The sequence below is a fragment of the Trichosporon asahii genome (genome assembly GCF_000293215.1).
Source record: "Trichosporon asahii var. asahii CBS 2479 unplaced genomic scaffold scaffold00050, whole genome shotgun sequence".
NCBI lineage: Eukaryota > Fungi > Basidiomycota > Tremellomycetes > Trichosporonales > Trichosporonaceae > Trichosporon > Trichosporon asahii.
In genome coordinates, this window is record NW_014040874.1 from 3,117,700 (window position 1) to 3,140,764 (window position 23,065).

At 59.4% G+C, this 23,065-nt stretch overlaps 6 protein-coding genes across 6 annotated transcripts; 2 read left to right on the forward strand and 4 right to left on the reverse strand.

The window, feature by feature from the left end:
- Positions 1-2,776: 2,776 nt before the first annotated feature.
- A1Q1_02378 (uncharacterized protein) lies at positions 2,777-5,128 on the forward strand (the record flags this gene model as incomplete). Its single annotated transcript, XM_014325323.1, has 4 exons — positions 2,777-2,907; positions 2,951-3,120; positions 3,176-4,337; positions 4,627-5,128. 4 exons carry the CDS (start codon positions 2,777-2,779, stop codon positions 5,126-5,128), a joined length of 1,965 nt encoding a protein of 654 aa, XP_014180798.1.
- An 81-nt stretch (positions 5,129-5,209) lies between these two features.
- On the forward strand, positions 5,210-5,808 carry A1Q1_02379 (uncharacterized protein; the record flags this gene model as incomplete). Its single annotated transcript, XM_014325324.1, has 4 exons — positions 5,210-5,406; positions 5,460-5,618; positions 5,678-5,720; positions 5,779-5,808. The coding sequence occupies 4 exons, from the start codon at positions 5,210-5,212 to the stop codon at positions 5,806-5,808; spliced, it is 429 nt and encodes a 142-aa protein (XP_014180799.1).
- Positions 5,809-9,617: 3,809 nt separating this feature from the next.
- A1Q1_02380 (uncharacterized protein) lies at positions 9,618-12,307 on the reverse strand (the record flags this gene model as incomplete). The annotated part of the gene is made up of 3 exons (XM_014325325.1): positions 9,618-11,655; positions 11,748-12,059; positions 12,117-12,307. The coding sequence occupies 3 exons, from the start codon at positions 12,305-12,307 to the stop codon at positions 9,618-9,620; spliced, it is 2,541 nt and encodes an 846-aa protein (XP_014180800.1).
- A 6,363-nt stretch (positions 12,308-18,670) lies between these two features.
- On the reverse strand, positions 18,671-19,225 carry A1Q1_02381 (uncharacterized protein; the record flags this gene model as incomplete). The annotated part of the gene is made up of 2 exons (XM_014325326.1): positions 18,671-18,756; positions 18,814-19,225. The coding sequence occupies 2 exons, from the start codon at positions 19,223-19,225 to the stop codon at positions 18,671-18,673; spliced, it is 498 nt and encodes a 165-aa protein (XP_014180801.1).
- Positions 19,226-19,446: 221 nt separating this feature from the next.
- Positions 19,447-19,886, reverse strand: A1Q1_02382 (uncharacterized protein; the record flags this gene model as incomplete). The annotated part of the gene is made up of 3 exons (XM_014325327.1): positions 19,447-19,466; positions 19,537-19,619; positions 19,774-19,886. 3 exons carry the CDS (start codon positions 19,884-19,886, stop codon positions 19,447-19,449), a joined length of 216 nt encoding a protein of 71 aa, XP_014180802.1.
- Positions 19,887-22,670: 2,784 nt separating this feature from the next.
- A1Q1_02383 (uncharacterized protein) lies at positions 22,671-23,045 on the reverse strand (the record flags this gene model as incomplete). Its single annotated transcript, XM_014325328.1, has 1 exon — positions 22,671-23,045. One exon carries the CDS (start codon positions 23,043-23,045, stop codon positions 22,671-22,673), a length of 375 nt encoding a protein of 124 aa, XP_014180803.1.
- Between the last annotated feature and the right edge of the window lie 20 nt (positions 23,046-23,065).

Below are 23,065 nucleotides of genomic sequence, written 5' to 3' on the forward strand. Positions count from 1 at the left end.
GTCGACTTGGGCGTCTGTCGGGTCACACTAAGGGTCGTCTTTCAGCGTGTGTCCGGGCGTGCAGAGTCGAGCGTGGTGTTGTTGTTTGTGTGGGAGGAGGGAGAGAATAATATTGGTTGTTCAGGGGTGGAGTAGACGGTGCGACGCGAAATGGACACAAGACGCGTCGACGGAACCATTTGCGACGCGCCGGCCATCTCCCATTTACTGCCCACGTGGGCTGACATCAGCGGACATGACGCGTACTCCGTCCTTTCAACGAGTTGGCGCCACAAACCGCCATCCAGCGTCAGGTTACAGGGGAAACGAGGCAGAACAGTGCTGAATGACTGCATGGGGCACCTTTGAGGTATTGGGGGGTTGAGGAGAGAATCCTGATATCTTCCAAGCCGACTCGGTAAGAGTGGGCGAGAGAGATCTCGATCTCGATCTCGCAGCAAACTCGCCCCAGAAGCTTGGTTATTGTGTCAAGCTTCCTCGGGCAATTCACAAACATGATCGCGCGCAATTAGGTCGGCTGGTCTCTCCACCCAGATAAGCTGGTTGTCTCAGAAGTTTGTCCGATGCCGTGATGCCGATACACACCTGTGCCCGGCTTCCCCGGCTTCGGCCATCTGCGACACTTGATAAGGACCTTGGCGTTCCGTATTGGCATCTGAAGGTGTGACGTGACATGCGCGAGACCGGGGCCCGGTCTGGGGTACTGTCATTCTGGAGGAATGGTGCCGGTGGGGCCGAGAACGCCGGTTTCACTTTCAGCTGACGAGGCGTCAGCGATGGCTTCCGCCGTGATGTAAAAACAGACTCGTCATGCCTGCAGCCAAGAGACTCAAGCCTCTGCACCGTTCGCGAACTGGTTGCGTGCCTAGGAGCACTCTCGCACCGCATGTATATCGAATCGGTCATGTCCGTGGCCATCACTCTCGACACGAGGTAGCCGAAATCCAAGTGGTTTGCGATGCGGTGCAAAGTGACAGTGCGATGGTGCGGTATGCACATTAAGCTACTAGACGGCCAGTGACAACGCCCACATTCGTAATGTAACAGGGGTAGAGTACTGCTTCATTGAGAGATTCGAGTATGAAGAGTCAACGGTCACTGCATAGATGAACGCTCGTGCATGGTTGTTGCACCTGTGACGGGACACTGCCACGGGTCAGCGTTGCCAAGCTGATCAGATTCCAGGTCTGTGTGGCCCAACGCCACGACAAGGAGTCATGCAGTCGCCACGAGATGTGATGGCCAGAGACGGCCTGAGTCATTATTGAGGTACTGATGAGTCGCACGCTGATGATTTGTAGATGAGCTCCTCTTGCCGCTTTGCCGCTGCACTGCGCCGCATTCCTCGGTTTCCTCGTTACCGATGGGCACCCTGTGGTCAGTGCGCTACGAAACAGCGGCGCTGGTTGGACGATGGTTGTTCGCTCCCCCTTTCCCCCCACTCTCGATCGCGAGCATCGCTGGAGTCAGCCATCGAGGAGCTGAAAGAAGACTGTGGGGCGACAACGGGGGACACATTCGTCAGCTGCGGAGACACCGTGTCTGTGCGGCTTCGCGGAGGCGACGCTCCGCAGAAGCTTGCCAGGGATCGCGATCGGCCCGTCCGGCAAGGCTAGAACAGAGTGAGGGTAGCACCTGGGTACTGACGCCGAGTTGAACTGTCTTCCGAAGTGACATTGCTGGTCTGTTCATTCGCATTGACATGGCTGCTTGCGTCCAGTCACCGCCGTGGTGGAGGTGCAGTGCAACAGATTGGTAGAAGACTTCGAATTATCGTCATTTTCTGAGATTTCCGTTGCCGTGCGGAATGAAATGAGTCCTCCAAGAATGGCCCGAGCCCCTGACAGGAAAACGCCTACTAGGCCTGCTGGCTGCATGAAGATCAGGCTCTCCGGGCTGTGATTCGAGGACAGTAGCCAGCGTTTCAAGTTTGGGCTCAAACACTGGCTCCTGAGTACGGTACAGGTGCTGGACACGTCCTGATGCATGTGCCGGATCGAACCGGCCAGTATCGGCACGAGGGATTCGCCAATCTGGAACACGATGTCTTCTTCTCCTTCCACGCCCCACCCCTCGGTCATCGGCCCCCACTTAGGGAACGCTTGAGGCCCCGCACTGACCTTGGTGTGGCGTCTCCTGAAGCCGCCTGCTCGTTCGCGCGGGTCCCTCTCCGCCAGTGATTTGTTTTATCGCACAGGTGAAAGTGATGCCGAGGTCGTGCGAGAGAAGAAAAAAGATCGTGCAGGGCGCCCGGTCTTGGGGGTCTGCGTTCGAGGGTAGCCCTGAAGGGAGAGGCAATGGGTAGGAGCAGAGTTGCTGACCGGACGCTGCCCTCGTCCAGGGGCGATCACATCACAAGTCTCGCGATGGTGCCCCAGGTGGCCCCCGAGGGCTCTCCGGGGAACCAAGAACAGAGTCGTCGCTCCCACAGTTCCTTGCACCCAAGCTCGTGGCGTGAGGAGGTGGCGGTGAGCGGGGCAAGAGCGGGGGAACGAGCGGCATAACTCAGAACGTCCTTGCTCAAGCGTCTACCCCAGCCGAAGCGCTCGTTCACGTCGTGGGGCACACACTCCTTGATGTGATCGATACCGCTCACCGATCATCGAGTATAAAGAGTCAAGCTGCAACATCGATGTCAAAACCAGTCCCACGCTCGATACTTCAGCGCGCGTCCGCGGATTACCGACAACCCAACCCGCTCACCTGACCCTTTCTCACACGACTACCACTTTACGACTACCCGACACCCGTATACAACGGACCACATTCTTTAGCAATGTCTTCGACTCCCGAAAAGTACGAGGAGAAGTACATCGAGGAGACCGCCATCGAGCACTCCAAGGGCGTTACCGACGTGACTGAGCTTGAGGCTCAGCAGGTCGACGTTAAGAAACTGATCCGCAAGATGTGAGTGGCACATGAGCTCTTTTCCCCCTTGCTAACCTTGCAGCGACTTCCACCTTGTCCCTTGGCTTGCCCTCCTTTACCTTCTGTCTTTCCTCGACCGTTCCAACATCGGAAATGCGAAGATCTTCGGCCTTGAGAAGCATCTTCACATTAACTCGACTCAGTATGGAGCCTGTCTCGCTATTTTCTTCGCCTTCTACGTCCTGTTCGAAGGTGAGTAGCCCGCCCTTGGACCCTCATGATGGCACAGCTAGCTGACGACAATCAGTTCCCTCCAACATGGTCATGAAGGCCTGGCGCCCCTCCATGTGGCTTCCGATCATTATGGTTGCCTGGGGTATTGTCATGATTGGAATGGGTTTCGTTAAGAACTTTGCCGGTCTCATGGCCACCCGTGTCTTCCTGGGTGCTACCGAGGCCGGTCTCTTCCCTGGTGTCTCCTTCTTCCTGACCCAGTGGTACCGCAAGTATGAGATCTCCTGGCGTATCTCGCTCTTCTTCTCCGCCGCCACCATCGCCGGTGCCTTCGGTGGTCTCCTGGCCCGTCTCATCAATCTCATGGACGGCATCCAGGGCTACGAGGGCTGGCGCTGGATCTTCATCCTCGAGGGTATCCTCACCGTCGTCGTGGCTCTCGCTTCCTTCTTCACCATGTACGACTACCCCGGCACTGCCAAGTTCCTCACCGACGCTGAGCGTGTGGTGATTGTCGAGCGCCTCCACCTCGACAACGACGGTTGCTCGCACGAGTTCAAGTCCAAGTTCATCTGGGACGCCTTCACCGACTGGAAGGTCTGGTGCCAGGCTATCATGTTCCACGGCTCCCTCTGCCCCGTTTACACCTTCTCGCTCTTCGCCCCTACCCTTACCCAGAACCTCGGTTACACTGCTGCCATGGCCCAGCTCATGTCCGTTCCCCCTTACGTCGCCGCCGCCTTCGTCACGCTCGGCACAGGTTACCTCTCTGACAAGATCCAGAAGCGTGGTGTCGTCATCATCGGCTGCTCCTGCATCGGCGCCGTCGGCTACATTCTTCTTCTCGCCGACGCGTCCCACGGCTCTTCTTACTTCGGCCTCTTCCTCGCTGCCATGGGCGCTTACCCCCTTGTTCCCCTCATCATGGCCTGGGGTGCCAACAACTGCGGCGGCTCTCTCAAGAAGTCGGTCGCCACCGCTATCATCGTCTCCGTCGGTAACCTTGGTGGTATCGTTTCCTCTTTCATCTACCCCAAGGAGGACGGCCCCCGCTTCATCAAGGGTCACGCCGTCTGTCTCGCTTACCAGGGAGCTGTCATCATCTCCGCCACTGTCATGTGGGTTTACTGCTCGTACGCCAACCGCCAGCGTGCTGCCCGCAACGCTGCGCGTGGCCGTGACTACACTCCTGAGGAGAAGCTCGAGCTCCAGGACCGCGGAGACCACGTCGACTGGTTCGTCTACACCATCTAAGCAACCAGCTCGACCCCTTTTACATCATTGCAATCGCACACGAACTCAAAAGTCAACGAATCAGAAAGCAACGAATCAGTCAAGTCCCCATTTCTATCGCATAATCATGTTTGGAGAATGTCCACGAAAGTCAGTAGTTCAAGTCAAATTAATCTAGTCCCCAAACTCATAGTCCCGTCTCGAAGGTAGAAAACGATGCACTTTCTCAGAAAAATACCACACACGCTGCTCTCTTGGGCTGCAAGTCCAAAATGTCTGAGCCTTTCGTAGGTTCACGGTGGCAAGAGCCTTGTGGGCGTCCGGGTGCGAGCTCGGCAGTGCCGAACATGAACATCATGAGGAAGTAGGGAGTGGACGGTCTGTGCGGAGAGCCCAGCTCGAGCCTGGTCCCATGCCCGATCTCAAGCTCGAGCCCGAAATCAAAGTCAGACATGAAAAGTCCAAAGCGCCACACTCCCCCACTCTATACTGGGCCCAAGCGTACCGGACTGTCGGTTTACAAGGCCTGGGTGGGGGCGCCGCCCCCCGCAAGGCCCAGGCGCGTGCGAAGCACGCTGTGCGCCATGCAGCGATCTTGCGATCTCGCGCAGGACGAGATCAGTGCGCCGCACTGCAATCTGAAGGCTCGGCAATGCAGCGCTCCGTCGGCCATGGCGTCGACCTCGCCCTTCCTCGGACGGGAGACAATGAAACTGGGGCGGTTGTCGTTATCCGGGCGTTCTCCGCACTACGGCTCCGGCACTACGGCTCCGGAGACGGCGTGGGGCGTTGAGAGCATGGGGAGATAAGACCAGTTCATTGTCCTCGATGGACAGGCCGGAGAGCAGCCGGAGTGGAAACAAGGCCAAGCACCATGTGGGACACATGTTACCGCGCTGCCGAGCGAGTATCGGCGGACACCGCTGCCAAGACTGGGTCGGAGGCATCTCAAGCCTCTCACGCCGCTCACGCTGGCGCCAGCGGCGTTCGCGGCGCTGCTCTCAGGTTACCTCGTGTTGCCTATCACACCATGCCCAAAGCACGCCATGCATCGGGCGTCCCGTTCAGAGTGTCAGAACACGCGACGGCAGACATCTGATGCAGCTCTGGCATCGCGGAGCTAGATCGACCAGCATGGATACCTCTGAGCTCGTCGTAGACTTGGAGTCGAACTCCTCCAGCCAAACACTTACGACAGCGGGACTGAACTGGGGGGCGAAGAAGGTCAGTTCACAGGTGATCGAATGTTATGACCTCAGGGCGTTCATCAGAAGTACCGATTGGTGAGTTTGATGAGTATAGTGAGCTGGGAGGGGCAGTACAAAAGACTCTTGACCCTCAGGTTGTCGAGCATCCCTGGCTGGGCGGCGATGAGTAATGTCGAGGTGTGTTCAGGAAAGAGCGCCCGACTCCTGGACGCCTTAAGTACTGACATCCCTGCAGAACCGGAACATGCCTAGCACACAGCGATAGCGATGTGCTTCGCAGCGGAGCATGCAGTGGAAAGTGCTAGCTGCCAGCGGAGAGGCATTCCGACATCGCGAGCGCAAGGCGACTCTGTGCGAGTCGCGCCGAGCATCCCATCCGAAAGGCCTCAGCTCGCTCCTGCTGTTTTGTGGATTCTCCTACCCATGTTGCAAATGTTCGCCATCTGGGCTAGAGGGCTAGAGCAGAGGCCGTGGCCACTGGCAGACAAGCCATGACCTGGCAGGCCGGTCGGCCGGTATATCCTCGGCCGGCGCCGGGGCCTCCTCGCTATCTGACCACATCCCGGAGTGAAAGCGGCGGAGACGGCGGTTGGGCAAGGGGGCGTTTGTTAGCGGATTGATCAGCTGCGGCTATCTTTAGTATCTTCTCAGAACTAGACTGCGAGCACGCGCTAATCTAGGTCTAGACGCCATATGGGAGCGCCAAATTGCACTCGTCGCTGTAATCTTGATCAGCAGGGTCAGAAGTGCGAAAGACTAGCAACGTCGGCCCCAGCGTATCGCATCTCTTGGCAGTGGTCCAGGTGTCCGTCTCGGGGCTTCTCTACTCTGCACTCTGCTTCCAACATCCTACCGGGCAAGGCGGAGGCTCGTGAAGAGTCTTGACTCGCGATGTGCAGAAGCCGGCTCGGAGAGTTGCTGCGGTCTGTGTCCTCGGGACAAGCGCCTGCGATGTCTGTGATCAGTCAGCTCCGCTTAGTTTATCCGATGGCATGGTCGGGCCGACGGCCTAGCGGGTGTGTTTATCCGCTGCCGCAACATCCGCCTGCCGCTTTGCGCGCTGTGAGAGTGAGAGAGATGCTCGCGATGCACACCAGCTCCACTTTACGGAGAGGACGGCGTAAGTTGGAGGCGTCAACGTCATTGCTTCCGCCAGCATCTCGGGTTCCTGACCTGATACCCGATTGAAGGCCGGTGCTCGGCGTTCTTGGTGGCTGACTAGTGATCCGCGTGCGATGGCTTGCGATGCAGGACGGGATCCAGTTCGTTTGCATGCTGTCGAGTTCGGAAGCGGAGGAGCCCCGTGTCTGGGCTAGCGGGAGGTCCATGCTCCTCATGATGCCCCTAGATCAGACTGACCGTCGCGGTCCGCTCTCGAGACCTGCCCCTCGCACCTCGATCTCGATGGAGCTCATGGCAGCGAGCTTCCACCAGTGTACGACAAGATGCAAGTACCTCTCCTCCCCGACCATGACGCGGAAATCCATGATGGTTTGCTAGCCATCGCTGCCCATGATGGTCGACTGGCCACCGTTACACCTTACGTTGGTCTCCCATTGCAGCAAGTTTCCTCTTTCTTCAGTCTGCAGGATACTCTCATTCTGAGCAGATGTGAGGACGGTTTGTAACCTGATATCCGCGCTCTCCCCATGATATCGACACCGAGTCACTCCAATTTGCCGTACAGAGACCGTGTCACCGGCTTTTGATGCATCAGCGTCTTCAGAACCCTTCAAATAGTAGATTGTGGCTGGAGTGCCTCGAGCTCAGCTCCGGTTTACGCCCTGGGCCCCTCTCCCACGCTCAATCATGGAGCACCTTGACCAGCACTACAGCTACGCCAATCCTCACAATAACGAGCACCCCCGTTGAAAGGCACTTCGAAGCTCGAGGTTCGCCTCGCGACGTCGGGGGTACGGATGTGAGTTTCGCGTTTCAACACAAACACAGCTCCTCTCTATGCTTTCGTTGCCCGCCGACCGCATGTCTTGCGCTTCCACATCCCCACCACTGCCAGAGTTGGCGCCAGGCGAGTCTGGCCGCACTTTAGCATTGTCTTTATCCCCATTAGAGGTGGGTCATGTGTACGCCAAGTGCGAAAAGGAGGTGCCGGAAGGAACGTCGCGGTCGGTGGTGCAGATGGGGAGTCGCTGAGAAGCATAAACATGACGCGATGTGCTTCATGGCTCCACGGTTTTGAACCGTCACGTCCGGTCCCTCTTTATGTCAGCGGTCGGTGTTCTCTGCGATCGGTCGACAAGCATGATGCTTGCGTAGGCGAAGCTTGAGCCTCGCTCGGTGGGTCTGCATCGCCAGCAACCGGTCAGTAGAGATCGGTGTCAAGCATCTCCGCTACCCAGCCATTGTGCTGAAACGCCTTACGCGTTCTTTCTGAGAACCTTCCCCAAGGTCTGTAGAAGGTGGCCCAGCGGTGCCAAAGCGACGAGGTGCGTTTCGTGTATCGGATGTCGCGTTTCAGCATCTCCAGCGTTCCAACGAGGGTTGCAAGTGGAGTGGCACAGCGGATGACGTGAAGCCTGGGCTCATAGTCACGAGTGAGACATGGCCCATGTATGTTTGATCTACCCTCCACTTATCGCGTCAGCACCGATGCTGGGCTATGAGACTCACGTTCACGTGCAAAAGGTGGTGAGAAGTTGGTATCCAACGACTTCAAGGTTTTGCGTTTCCGAGCTACGCAAATGACTGACTACTCCATGTCCTGTGCTGCTGCTGCTGCGACGAGGAAAGACATGACGGTATGACGGAAGACTGTTTAAACAGTGACGGTAGCCCGGTTCCAGCACCACTGCCTCTGACGACTCCAACCGACTCTGACGACCGGGGAAGGCATGCCCGCTGCTGTATCTGTTGCTTGGGTGGAAGCTTAACTTTGTTTTGGGCATATCTCTCGTGATTCTGGCATGATACCCCACACCGGCACGCTATGCACACCACGCGTTGCCCCGTGGAGAAGGACACCTGACCTGCACACAACTGCGCGCGGTGTTTGCTGTGTCCTGCTGGGTACCGATCGCTCGTTGTTCCTACTGCATGCCCGCAATGTTGACAGCTCGCTCGCTCCACTTCCCAGGCGCGAGTGTCCGGCCAGGCCCTCGCCTCCACTCAGATCGCGATCGAGATGCGTCCCGATAGTAGCCAAGCCGAAGCTACCACTCGCGGCCTCCTCGCTAGACTTCAGGCTTTCCAGGCTCCACAGATCCACACATGACTAGCGTCTTACTCCTGCATGCCTGCGCGCAAAGACCTGAGACACTCCGGTGGGCAAGGTATGCATCTGGGCTTTATCTGCAGAAAGTCGCAGGTATGCCGAGTCAGTCGATGCTGGGAACTGGCTCGGAGCCAAATACGCCGCACTTGGCTTGGGTGGTTGCTCGAGCACCCAGACCATGTCGTAAGCGGGCTCCCGCGCTTCTCAATGCGGGAAGTGGTCTGCTTCCCATCACGACAGCGCCAGTCGAATTCGAATGCATTCATGTCTACCCGCTGGGGATTGTTCTGCCGGGGCCATCGGGGACGCAATGCATGCAGTCCTCGACCTGGGCTAGCGTGTCCCCGTGATCCACTGCGTACTACAAGCTATGGCGAAGCGAGGATCGCACTGTTCTCAGCGTAGATGCCGAGATGTCAACAGAGTTCTGTAAGGCCCAGGAACACGCCATGATGACTGTCTCAGACATGTACGGCAGGCGCAATTCCCAAGTTCCGGTCGTGGCCACTCCCTCGGTCGCTATCGCTCAACGTTCGGTCGAACCTTGTCCAGACGTTGACGTTGTATGCGCTAGTGATGTCATATCGCGACGCACATGAGACGACTCGACGTGGACGATTGCGGTGAGAACGGGTGGACAGCTCTAACTCAGTGGCGAGGGGCGCAGTACTGGTAGTGAACTGATAGTGACATGCATCTGAAGAGCGTAGTAATATAACAACAAAGGGGGTTCGTTAACTGGCACCGCACGCAGCACGGGATGTGATGAGAGCTTTCGCAGAAGGCTGTTTGCTTTTGGTTTGCTTTGAATGTGTTTCGTGTTCAAATGTTCGAATGGTGAATTACGCGCTCGCCTCAACCTCGGCGGCGGCGGCAGAGATAGACATGGACTTCTTCTTGTTGAGGAACCTAGAGAACTTGCGGAATCCCGACGTCGTGTTCGCCGTCGCTGAGGGCGGGACGCTGGCGAGCGCCTTGGCCTTGGCCTGCTCTGCCTCAGACTTCTCGGGAGGCGACGGGGGAAGGCCAAGCCCAAGTGCAGGACGCTCTTCGACGTGCAGCGGCGCGGCCGCCTGCATCGTCTGCATCGGCTTGAAAGTCGGGACGTTCTCTTCGGGCGAAGGGGTCGACTTGCGCGACGAGAACTCGAGCACGCTCATGGCGCTGCGCTCGAGGCCGTAGAACGCCTTGCGCGATGCCGGGGGGGCGAAGAGCGGCGAGCTGTCCTCCTCGTCCGAAACCAGCGGGTCGACCTGAAGCGAGAACGTTGGCACGGTGACGGGGTTCATGAGCGACATGCGGGCCGCCTTGCGCGCGGCGGGGACGGGCGGCTTGGTCACCTGCTGCTGTTGCAGCTCGTTGTACTCTGTCACGCTGACGACGGGGACGGCCTTGCGCGGAAGAATCTTCGGGGAGGGAGGCTTTCCGCCGCGCTGCCTTCGTAGCCGCTGAGCCTCGACCTCGAGCTCCTTCGCAACCTGGCGGAGGTTGCGAAGCTCATCCAGCGTCGTCGGGTTCGAGAGGCTCTCAAAGTTAGAGTTGATGAACTCGAGTCGCGTCGGTGTTGTCGGGATCGACCCGTTCGAGGAAACCGTGCGCATCGACTCGCCGGCGAGAGATCCGGCGTCATCCGTCGAGGACGACGACGATAGTGACGGCACCATCTGCTGTCCATTGGGCGTGGGAGCGATGGGAGCGGTCGAAATAGCGGGCTGCTGATGCAATTCATTCACCTGGGTCTGGGATGACGGTTGGGGGGTGAATGTCCTGGGTGTCGCATAAGCAGAGCCATAAGTAGAGGCCATTTCAGGGTCGGGGAATTCACGGGCGTCCTCGAACTCGTCGAACGCTGGCGAGCTCCGCCCACTGGCGAGGTCGACTCCCGCGACGGGAACAGTAATTCCAAGACCACCCGACTTGCCAGTAGGCATGGGCTTCGGCCACTGTGGCGCAGACGGCATGGCCGCTCCTGGTGGGAGGAAGTTGACATTGGGCGTCTGAGGGACCTCGTCATCCGATGCTGAGGCGGACGATGAAGAGGAAGAGCTCATGCTGGGCAGCTTTTGGCGCATCATTCTTGAAGAGTAGCTGTGCGTGGGCGGCGAGTAGGAGCTGGGAGGAGGGGCCATGCGTGCGGGCGTACGCTTGAGGTTTGACGGTCCAGCCAGCAGAGGCTCCGAGGGTGCCGAGGACGATAGGTCAACGGCGCTATTGTTGAACTGCCCGAGGTTGATCGAGCTTGCAGTACCAGATGGGTGCTTGAAGCCGAACGCGTTGGGAGGCAGAGCTTGAATCGAGAAGGCCTTGCGTTGGCGAGGAGGCGCGAGAGGACTGTAGTTGTTCGAGCTCACTCGTCGAGAAGACTTGCTGAAGTTGGCGGAAGGGGGTAGAGGGGCAAGGCGGTCCTCGATGACAGTGTGTGTAGATGAAGATGTCGGACTGAGTGATGAAGAAGCGTTAAGATGGGGAAGGGAGGGGTTTGAGTGATGAAGACCGCGCGCGAGGCGGGGAGCAGTGGAAGTTGACGGGGTAGCGGCCATGGTTGGCATCGCCTCTGGTGGTTCGGGAAGGTCGAGAGGAACCGGGAGGAACCAAGGCAGTGGAGTGGAAGGTGGGGAGAGGATGATGTGGTAAGAATATGTAAGACTGAAATGATCTAGGACTGCGAGTCGCAGGAGACGCAAGGAGATCAAGGAGTCGAAGACGAGAAGCGGGGCGGAAGGGAGGGAAGTAATGAATGCGTTGGAAGATTGGGTCGAATCAGACACTGAGACGAGGTGTTTGTTGTTGCAGCGCTGCTGTAAAGTTGGGAGGAGGCTAGGTGAGAGAACGGTTGTGAAGATGACGAGAAGTACGAGAGAACTTTGCTGGGGCTGGTAACTGACCGTTGGTCAGATGTAACCTTTAGGATGCCATCTAACGGCATATGATGAGTTTTTTTCTGTGCGCGTTACGCTGAAGACGACCGAAACCTAGCTGGCGCCGAAGCCTGGAGGGTCTGAGGAGCGCGCGGCGACGCCTCTTCGACCGCCTGCAACGCCAGCGCCGCCAGCCGACATGAGCTTGTTGTTGTCGAGCCCTGGTCAGTGGCGACGTCCCTGTCGCGGTCCCTGTCGGTCCCTGGTGTGGCCACTTGACCCGTCGAGCCCTTGGATGTAGCCCTGAGAAGAGCATCGTCGCTATCTTTGTCGGCAGGACTGCAGGAGGCCTGAGGCCTGACGCATGCAGTGAGAGAAGCGCCAAGCCAGACGCAGGCAAACTTTGTTTCAACAGCCTCAATCAAGCTGTACGTAAAAAGTGACTTTTGGCGTACGGGAAGGGAGCAGCGGATCGTGCCTCACGCACGCCAGCAGAGGAGCTCCTGACCTGGGGAACGACCGACGGGACGACGCGGGGAGATGTTTACCCCATCTCCCGCGTCCATGTCCTTTTTCATGCCGTGTTCGCCGGGCAAGCATCCTTCTGGCGCGCGCGCGGCAACCTGAGACGCTGAGACGACACTTGCTGATTTCGGTATCTCATGTATCACCATCGCACTAGGCGGTTTCGTCATTGAATGCAGCTATCAAGAGCGGGATCATGGAAGGAATCCCTTCGCCTTCGGTCCAGCCAGCGCCCAGTTAACTCCAGTCGGCCCGTCTGGGCTTGCCACTCAGCTCGCATTGCCTGTTTCGATCTGGTGCGGTCAGCTCATTGAGTAGATGGTACGTCAGAGATTCATGCGTCGTATATTCATGTCCCGCCTCGGTACGGCCGTTCCTCGGTATCTGCAGTCAAGCCCGCTAGATCTGCAATATCTGTACTTACAGGTGGAATTCACGACCTGCTCATGTCAAAGCCCAGGTCCCCTTCCCCAGCCAACTGCAGACAATGCCGGCTGTCGCGCTCGTGCACTTGGGGCAGAGCGCTTGAGCGCCAGACGCGTCCGTCCGCTCCTGCGTGCGTAAAGTTTCCTGTGCGGCATGGCAAACCTCTATTGTGCGTGTGCCTGCGAACGCCAGCGTGCTCTAGTGTGCGCCAGCATAGCACACGGACCTGCACGGGATGCAGGCGGAGTCGCGGAGCAGCTTGCGGCTCGCGGGCTGACGGTAGACGGGCCAGGTCGAGCCAGGGATGCAGGGCATGCCGCCGTACCAGGCTGTTCCCATCTTGCGGGCTCGGACCCTGGGCCAGGTCCAATCGGTCCGACCCTAGCCATCCCATTTAGATTTCACGTCCCTCTGCGACTGTGCTCTTTGGAAGAGCTCTTGAAAGACGCGTCGACAGTACATTGAAGATCACAAACGAACTGCCCACCGCTCCGTCACCCTTCACGCGGCACCCCGTGCCGTGCGGAGCACAAAAGGTCGACGGAGAATCGCGGGTGTCTGGCCAATGGAGCACTGGGCATCATTGCGCTGTCAGCTGCCTCGACACCGAGCCAGGCACTCTACATACCAGCTCACCAGAGGCTAGGAACTGGAACTGGAGCGCAGGTACATTTCACGCCGTTCACATCGAGCAGTCCGTGGAGCAAGCCGAGCTTGTCCACGTCACAGGACTCACGCTCGTGATCGCATGATCGCATGTCTCACGGCCGGCGCGGCCGGCTGGGACAGATTGTGCATCTGCTCAATGCACCTGCTCGATGTCTCAGTGGACTGAATGGCGGGGCCGCGCGAGCCAGAATCCCCCATGGCGCCTGGCAGATCACACAGGTCGCCGAGGCAGTTACCCCGATTAATCATGGCGTCAGCCACGAAGCGCCACTCCGCGCATCAGCGCCTGCTTCGGGCCCTCGATGTCCTCGATTGTAAGCAACCGCTCGTTACCGAACATGCATGCGAGGGTCCCATATATCGGCCGGATTAATGACGACCATGCGAGCAGGGGTGGGGCTTGCAACAGCTATTGCTGGCAGATTCAGTCACAAGCGAGGTAATACGAGGGTTGCGGATTGTAATTGACGTATTTGGCTTGCACTGTGCGCAGTCAGGTTTGGATTAGGCGCAGGCGAGAGCGTCCGGCGCGTCATCTGATCTTTTCAGCTGCATGCGTTAACCCTCGCACCGACCGAGGATGGATTAGAGTTTGCTGGGAATGGAAAAACCGACACCCAACATTTCGGTTTTGGGTTGGGTGAGCTCTCGATCTGGCTCGCTCTCAGGCGCCATTCAGACGATCATAGGCTCTCAGGTATGCATTCAGCAAGCACGCTGGCGATCCTGTGGCGTTCTGCACATCCTGGACGAGCGCAAGCATGAAGCTTGTTGTGAATAGGACGCAATTCTGCGCATTGTGCAGCTTGTGCAGACTTGGCTGCAAGGCCGACGCCGGGTGACCCGGGCGCTGAAGGGGATGGGAAAAGGTTCCACGGCCCGAGAGTGCCCGGCGCGCCGCTGCTGTACTGTGCGTACGCCGCCCGGGAAGCTGGAAGGTGTCGGTACGGCGCGAGGGAGTACGTATCGTGTGCTTTTCGGGGCTGCTCAATGCCGAAAGAGTGCGCACAATTGGACACACATCACATCATCTCCCGAACCCGGCCCGTTGAGCTCGATACGCGCATGGCAGTGCACGGGAGCGTCGAACTTCATGAGCGCATGGGAGAGCAGCGTGCACGCGAGTACCGGTGAGTTGGCGCGACGGTGAGCATCGCAAGCCCGAAAGACGGACCAGGTCCGCTCGTGCCACTCGTGCCTACGGGCTGACGGGCTGCCGGGTGCTGGCGCACTCCTCCCGCGGCATAGCCCCGCAGCGAAGCTCCCGACAGATGCGGCAGCAGCGGCAGGTTATTGCAGCCGTTGAAGTTGGTTCAGCTAGCTGGCGAGCTCGATCTTCAGTCTGCGGGGCCACCAAGGGCGTGCAGCGCGCGCTCTCTCGGACCGCTGCCGCAACCTTGTCCACGCGTTGTGGTCGCTCGTCCCGATTCCGGCGGAGCGGTGTACACACTTTGGTGTACGACCAGTACACATATCGGACCCCGAAACGTAGTCGGGCCGACAGCTGTGCTCCCGGAGAGCTTGCTTGCGCTTGCTTCGGGTCGCTTTGGGTTGAGAGCTGGGCTATGCTCGCTTGTAATCTCGGGCCGTAGCTTTCCCTTACCTTCGCTTTGGTAGCCAACAGCGGCCGGGGTGGTTATCGGCTGGTGCGCCAGCATGGACAGGATTTGGGGGTGCCACGGGCCGTAGATCTGTGCTTTCGAGTCACCACCGCGATGACTGCGCAGAGGCGATGATGGCAGAGATCTGCATCATGTCCGCGTCTGACTGGCAAACGGCATGGTCGAAGAAACCGGCCACAGGCGGTGCCCGCAGCGTGTCTTAGGTACATCGGCGACAGTGTTGCTGCTTATGGCAACGAGGCCTGTTCCCAGAAACCGGCCCACGCTGCCCGCTCTCTCGTCAGGATCAGCTGCCCGCACGACGAGCTCAGAGTACTCCAGTCACCCAGATTTCATGACCGCTGCCCGCTATTAGGAACTCAGGTGAGCCACGCCAACTTCATGAGGATCTGCTGGCCAACGAGTAATGCCCGCCACCCCTCAAGATCGAGAGATGCGGTGCCCGCCACGCTACCTGCCGCACGACGTCTGTCTCGCAGATACTGCAGTGTAGCAGCAGGACGGCCGGAGAGTTGGCCAGTGTCGCACCAAAACCGCCAACCTGCCGTAAACATCAGAGCATGCTCCGTGACACTTGCACAGCATGCATATCCCACCGGATCGCGCCTCTGGCAGCGTGCTTCCAACGTGATAGCGCATTACGAGAGTCGCGCCTGGCGTTTCATGTCCCGGCTGCATGGACCTGACCGAGTGTCTGAAGCTGGCCCTGGGTTTTAGACCTGCCGTCTGCCGTGCTCGACGTCGTGTATCCTACAGCCAGAGCTGGCTGTAGTTTGCATGCACTCGCACTAACGAGCACATGTGTCGACGCCGACGCTTGGGTTTCCACTAACGCTGCCGCTGGGAGGTTCGGCAAGTAGCGGCGGCGAGGGGAGCCAGGCACGTCCTTGCCGCTGCCGCTGCCCAGGCAGCGGGTGACCGGACGGTCCGGACGGAAGAGCGTCGGAGGAAACGGCCGCGTCCTGATCGTCACTGCGCTATCCTGGACTGTCCTGGAGAGCATAACGCACCCCCGAAAAGATGGATAGAACGCGTCGTATACCTCCCATGAACGCGGTCGAGGATAGACAAGGCCCTGGATTAATTTTGGCGTGTTACCGGACTCTGATGCGGACGCAAGGCGGACCGATCCTCCGTTTCTTACGGACATGCCTGCTCGACTTGAACTGCTCACTGTGAGCACCTGTGACGGCATCTGTCTCGGAGGCGCGTTGGGTGTGCCAGATATCAGACACGTCTGGCATGTCACCACAAAGTCGCAGTTACGACATTGCATTCCCTCCTACTCTGAAAAATCGAAGAATGAGGAGACTGACAGCAGGTCTGGAGTGCGGTGAGTGCCTCGTGACGTGCAGGCACCCAAAAATGAGGCCAGAACTACTCCGCAGCCCGCAGCGCCGTCGACGCATGCCAGCTGAAGATCGAGACCGACCGCGAGATCCACTCAGTTGGAGGAGTTGCGTAGTTCGCTTCATTTGACGAAAAGTTTCCGGGCCGCCCAAAACCTGCCGGAGAATTCATATGATTGTGAAGCTTAGATGAGGGGTGCTTCTCTTCGGTGTCCGACGATGTCGGCTCGCGGTATCGCCGCATCACCGTATGGTGGGTCATCGGCGTCGACGCCTTGGCTGGAGCCTAAAGCCCCTGTGATTGCAATGCGCCGTGTGCGATCGGCACCAGGAGGTTCGTGTATAAGGATGCCGGGTCGCTTGTGCGTTGGGACGCTGAATGCACATCTGGCAAGTTTGAAGACGACGGGGTAGTCACCCCAAGCAACTGTCACATCCCCGTGTGGTTCTTGCCACTTGTTGTTCTCCTATCTCCACTCGATTTTCAACAGAAACCCACTGCACGCATTCAACTCCTCTTCAATCAGGACTAACAAGCACTAACAGCGCCTCCAACTTGAGCTGACATGCGAGATTATGAGGCGTTAACAAACGCAAGAACCACAATTCGAGGCGCAGTAATGGGTGCAGTGGAGATAAGCTGAGGCACCGGAAGATCCTGAGCTCTGAGCTTCTTCTCCGGCCCCTTTTTGCTCTCTTTGCCCCTGCACTATCCTCTTCCCCTGCACCACGTTCGTCGCGCAGCGTGCAGCGCGCAGCGCGCAGCGCGCAGCTCTGACATCTACTCGGACCTGGAGGAGAGACGAGAAAGAGAGGGGAGAGGAACAAGGACGACGGGGGACGAAACGGACGGAGATTTTCCACCCGGTCGGCACCAACGACAGCATGACAGCAGGCACTGGAGGCAAAATGAGTCTCTTGAGGCTTGCCACACTGCCTCCTCTGCTCTCGCCGCAAACTGATGGTCTGGACGCTGGGAGGTCGGGGCGGTGGGACGGGTTCCTCGTCTCGGACCGTTGCTGTGCGTTCCTCGTTGCGACCTCGTGGAGTGAAGGGACGAGGAGGAGAACAGCACAGACACGACGGTTCCTGCCCCGGGAGTTTTGGGCTAAGCTTCGCAGCCTGCTCCCCTCGCAACCACGTCGCGTGGTGGGTAGAGCACTTGTCACAGTTGCGTGCACGTCCGTGTTCGTGTCTAGTTCGTGTCCAGACGTGTCGAAGACGCGTACTCAAACACGACCGCCGCTCACTACAGTCTCGACTGGACAGTCACGTCCACGAACGATCACGGACGCAGCGACGGCGATGGAGGCAGCTCGGGGCACCGGCATGTCACTGAACCCAAATACGATGTTCGGAGGTACAAGACGACTTTGGGGCGCGCAATACTCCCCAAGGCGCGTCGAAGCTTTTCACGACACGTCGAGGGGTGCGGAGGGTGGGCATGCATGGAAAAAGTCTCGACGCGTTAGGCTTGAGTTCGTGCTGCCGTTGCTGCGAAAGGAGGTGTGGAGAAGTAGAGAAGAGGGGATTTTGGGGTGAAGTCTGGGGCTCAAAGCTGGGAAGAGTACGTCAATCACAATTTCTGTGGAAGCGTTGCCGTGTAATTAATACGGACAGTGCGCACGCCAGTCCGTTCCAGTCTGGACTGACGTGACGGACTGACGACGCGGTGGAGATGACAGCTCGCAGCTGATGAAGTGTGCGAGAGGGATGAGTCGCACTCGACTTCCAACACGAGGCAAGACGAGGCAAGACGCGAATCACACTCCAAGGTTCACCCGCGCCGTCACCGTCACCGGAGGCAGACCTGGATAATCACAGTGGGTCAGTGGGTGTTGATCAGGTATCTCTTGCTTCTAGAAGCCCGGGAACATCTGCTCCACCCTCTCCTTTCGATCTCACACGTTAGAGGGTCCGGGGTATCGCGCCCTGGGCCATGGGACGTGAGATGGGGCCCGCTGGAGGTGAGTGCGTAGGCAGAGGGCCAATCGTGTCTGGACGAACGCGACGTCTGTCTTTCCCTCCCCTCGGACTCGATCAGCACAATGCTCAGTGTGTCGTGCTTCAGCTACAACGCGTCAGTGTGTGTCAGTGTTGACCCTTCCCACTCATCTCAAGTCACCCCTGCCTACACTCACCACCCCTATCAAGCATGTGAAAAGTCCAACTTGGTAGCATCCCGAGGGCATGAAAATGGGGAAAGTGTCCAGCGCTATCGAAAGCTCGGGGGCGGGTGGATCCAAGCAAAGCGGGCAACTATGTACACTGTCCGTCCGCGTGCGCGAGGATGACACGCGGGCGTGTCGGACGGCAGAGGGGCATGATGAACTAAATGGAAAGTAGATGACGAGGGGGGGGCGGGCCAGCCAGAACCGAAGGGATTTGGAACAGGAAGGCGAAGGCTTAGCGAATCGTGTCGAGTAATTGCATGTCGAGAGGAAGTTTAGTTCCTGTGAACACGAGGAGTGCAGCGCGCGCCGTACTCGGTGTTGGTCTGGGTGTAGTCGTGGTTGACCCCTGGGATGTCAGCTGGGTCCGACGGCTCACTAGCGGTTTGCGGGTTGGCAAGTGGCGGGGTCTACTCACAAACAGCAGCAATGCCACGGTCACAGTGCTTCGTCTTGGTGACGGGGGGCGCCTGCGTCGTCTTAGTCTTGCAGTCCTTGGCAGTCTTGGTGGGGCCCGCGCACGACGACTCGGTGCGCGTCAGCGTGTGCTGCGTGGGCACGTGGTGCGTCTTGGTGCTGGTCGTCACAGTGACGGTGGTGGGGACGCAGGAGGCGTCGCCGTGCCAGCCGTCGTGCTTGTCGCCGCCACGGTTCTTGCCACGGTCGCCGGGTCCCTTGCCGTTGTCGTGCTCGCCGTCGTGCTTGTCCTTCTGCTGGCCTGGGGCGCCGCCCTGGGGGTGGTCGGGACGGCCGCCGTTGCCGTCGAAGCTGCGCGCGGCGAAGGGAGAGCGGATCGGCAGGCCGCGGCGGAGACGCTCCGCGTTGCTCATCGCGTCGGGAATGGAGCGCTTCGGGTGCGGCTCGCAGACGATCTGGGTCGCGACGCAGTTCTCGCGAGTGCGCGTGGGCGTCTCGCAGGGAACCCAGGCGGTCGGCGTCTTGGTGTGGGTCTGAGGTTAGCCGGAAACGTAGTGGAACGCAGCATGCGTGGGGCGAGGGGGGCGAAAGGTGAGTGGATTAGTGGACCAGGGGAGTGGTAGGGGCTCGGGGGCTAGGGGAGAATACACACAACTGTGGCGTCAGCTTCAGACGGGGAGTACGTAGCTGCGGCCGGGCTAATGCCCCGCCTGTCAAGACTCACCTTCAGTGACGGTGGTGGCAGTGCACTGGGTGTCGGCCACGGTAGTGGTGACGAAGATGGGCTTGCCCCACTTGGCCTTGGTCCTGGGCGTTAGCTAGACTGGCTGATTACAGAGAACTAGCGAGTGGTGGCATTTCCTTTCGTCTGCGCAGAATAAGGCTCCAACCTGGGAAGAAGGCCAAACCACTAGGGCCAGCCCGCCAGTCTCCTCGCATGCCTGACGCCAGATATACTCACTCTTCAGCGCAGACCTCGACAGTCTTGGTGGGGCAGTCGCGGGGGCGGCCGCCGTGGCCACCGCCGTGGGCGAGGGCGAGGGGGAGAAGCGTAAGGAGGATGGAGAGCTTCATCGTGTGCGTTGATGTTCGTGAGAGCGTAGTTCGAAAGCGAAGTGTCAGTCGTGCTGGAAGTGCTGGAGGAGGCTACAGAAAGAGCGAAGAGAGGGGGGTATATACGAGAGATAGGGGAGGTGAAAGAGTGTGGGTGGTGAGAAGGAGGATACGGAGGTGAGAAGGAGCTATAAAGCGGGCTCGGCTGCGGGAGAGCGGAGGGCTGGTAGATCTGGGATGGGAGCGAGAGATGTGTGTGGAGAGGAACGAGGAAAGGAGGAGGAGGAATGATGGACACGAGGGGGAGCAGGAGGGGACCAGGAGGGGGAAGACACGAGACGGCTCGACGGCGGCAACGAGGCAGACGAAGCAACGAGGTTCCGGCCCCTTGCACTGCGCCCCTCTCTGCAGTTGACTGGACCACACTGGGCCGCGCCGGGTCCGCATGTTCCCATCAGCCTCGAGGCCTCGAGGTTCCAGGACGCGACAGGATAAGACGAAAAGGATACGACAGGATCTGCGCTCGGGCTCCCCCCCAACGCGACCACTGGTCCAGTCCCCTGCGCCCTCCGCAGACACACACGCCCCTGGGCAACATGTTCGATCAGCAGTCCTCCTCCGATAAGCAGTCCGGGCTGCGGGCTGCGCGGTCTCTCTCCAACTCGAGGCTCCCGGGGGTAAGTATCTCATGCCTCAGTGGACCGCAACCGCAGCTCGCAGTCTGTACCCTGTCGTCAACCAGACACTCCTTGCTCCGGGGTACAGTTGCGCACTCGTTCGACCCCAAGGTGGAGTATGCCCGACGGCAGTCACTCGCACCAGAACACACTCAAGCCAGATCCAATGAGGACACCGAGCGAGATCGACGAAGCGAGAAAGAGGACAAGGTACGAGGTATACGAGGCTTATATTACGGCCCGAGTCCGGCGCCGCCGCTGGCGTATGGCGTCGTCTGGTGCCGCTGGCGCGGCTGGCGTATGGCGTCGCCGCGGACAAAAAGCTGAAGCAATTCAGCGCGAACACTCCAGCTCATGGAGGCTGAGACTGGATCCGGAGGTCAGATAACCAGCGAGTGAGCGTGTCGAGATTGGAAAGGGCCGGAGGAGGGAGGGAGGTCGAAGGAGAGGAAAGGGACTGGGGGCGGCCCGAGCGGTTCTCAGATCGCCACTTTCCTTGCGCCCCCCTTCCACATACATTCCTCACCTCCTCTCCTCTGCTCTGCTCTGCTCTCATGCTCTCATGCTTAAGGCGTCTCCGGCACGATAGGCACTGTGTGCACGCCATGCACGCCACTCCACAGCCTTGCGGGTGCGCTCTGCGTGTACTGCGTTCCTGTGGCCAGAGCGTCCAGGACGCAGGACTTCCTTCGGGATCTAAACAGGATGCGTACGGTGTTTGCTTCCAGACTGGCCAGACTGGCCAGAACGTGGCTCACGAAGGTTCACGGGGGCGAGTGAGACAGGCCGGTTCCGTCAACACAGAGAAGCGGTCGAAGCGGAGTAACGAGGCGCGCTCACTCGAGACTCGCTGTGCTCGTTTGGGCTGCGAGGAGAAGCTTCGAGATAAGACCAAGCTGTCGCCATCGCGCCGTCAGCTGGGTCGCGTGGGTGGGTCAGTGGCGCTGAGGCTTTGCTGAGCATACTGCAAGAGGCAAGAGGCACGGCGATGCGGTATCTGGTGCTGACAAGCTGGAGAGGACGTGCACGTGGAGCCTGTCGGTTGAACGACGCCGTGTCTCGCGCCCACCATCGTGACTGTCAGTCCGACGAGGCCGAGTGGGTCTCCGTGCGCTCTGACTTCAAAAACCTGGCAGAGAGCCACCGCATGCACCGCGGGCTGAACCTCACGGGCTCACAAACGTGTCAGCGTGTCAGGTGGTAGGGCTTTCGGTGATCGGCGAGCTTGGCGACAGTCACGCGTCGGAGGGTCTTGACGACTGTCCCGTGTCTGACGTCTGCAATCTGAGGCCGTTGCATGTTCGGAGCTGCGGCGTCGGGCACATCGGGCGCATCGGGCGCGTCGGGCGCGTCGGGGCTGCGGAGGAGGATGCGGACACACCTCGTGGCACATGCACTCAGCGATCAGCGACGGTCTCGAAGCACGCGAGTACGCAAGTACGCGAGGGCATGTGAGACAGCGTTCAATCACGACCCAGCGTCGATCGAACACATGACCTGGCGCCGTAGCGCTGGAGATCACGTTCTCCGTCTCTCCGTCTCGAAAGCACGCTGCTGCTAGCCACTCGCCTTATCGCCTTGCTCAGAGCTTGCAGAGCAGTCCACTCATGCCACTCAAATGCGGGCTGCAGCTAGCAGCCTCGCGCTCTTCCAAGTCGGAACGAGGCATACGCCTCGGAGCAGCGGACCGGTCCATCCGTCGATCACCACTGACCGAGGTCACGTGCCCCTTATCCAATAGACGTCATCTCCCCTCCTCCTGTTCTCCTCGGCAGTACGCTGATTCCCACCCTCTGGCCCTCTCGCTGAGCGTTCTTTCCCAGGTACACTGTACCTCCTCCCTTCCTCTAGGCTCGGGTGCACCTGCAGGTATAGAGATGTGCTCGCGCTCGCTATCGCTATAACCTGATGCAGAATTACATGCATGTTGAGATGGATGGGGGGTATATTGTTTTGTCTACTTGCTCCTCACTCGCTCCCGCTCCTGCTCCTGAGCGCTCCTCCTTCCTCCTGACCGGCGGCTCGCTCAGCGCTGTGCTGCACTTGCGCAGCTCGCCATGGCCACTCAGCCCTAGCAGCGCTCGCTCAGTCGCGGTCTCGCTCGTGCCCTCGGCTTCGCCTCGGGCACTTAGAAGTTCCGATCAACCTCATCCTGCTCCTTCCTGCCCAGCTTGCCCTCGCGCGCATCCTCGATGCCCATGGCGACATCGTCCTCTGGCGCGCGCACGACCGTCCCATCCGGCATGCGGCGGTAGAGCATGCCGTCCTTTCCGACGTGCGTGTCCCTGGATACGCCAGGACCGAGGGGGTTCGCCTTGGTGCTCGCGCTGGCGAGCCGGTCGAGGTCCTCTTCCTGGCTCTTGCTCGTCTGCTCGGGCGCGGGCTGGTTCGCTGCAAAGTGCGCGTGCAGGTTTGCGCGCTCCTGCTGGAGGTGCTGCTCGGGCGTCTCGACGGCCGAGGGGGCGGGATGGGGGGCGGGATGCTTCGCCGCCTCTTGGGCCATGGACAGGGCCGAGGTCTTGT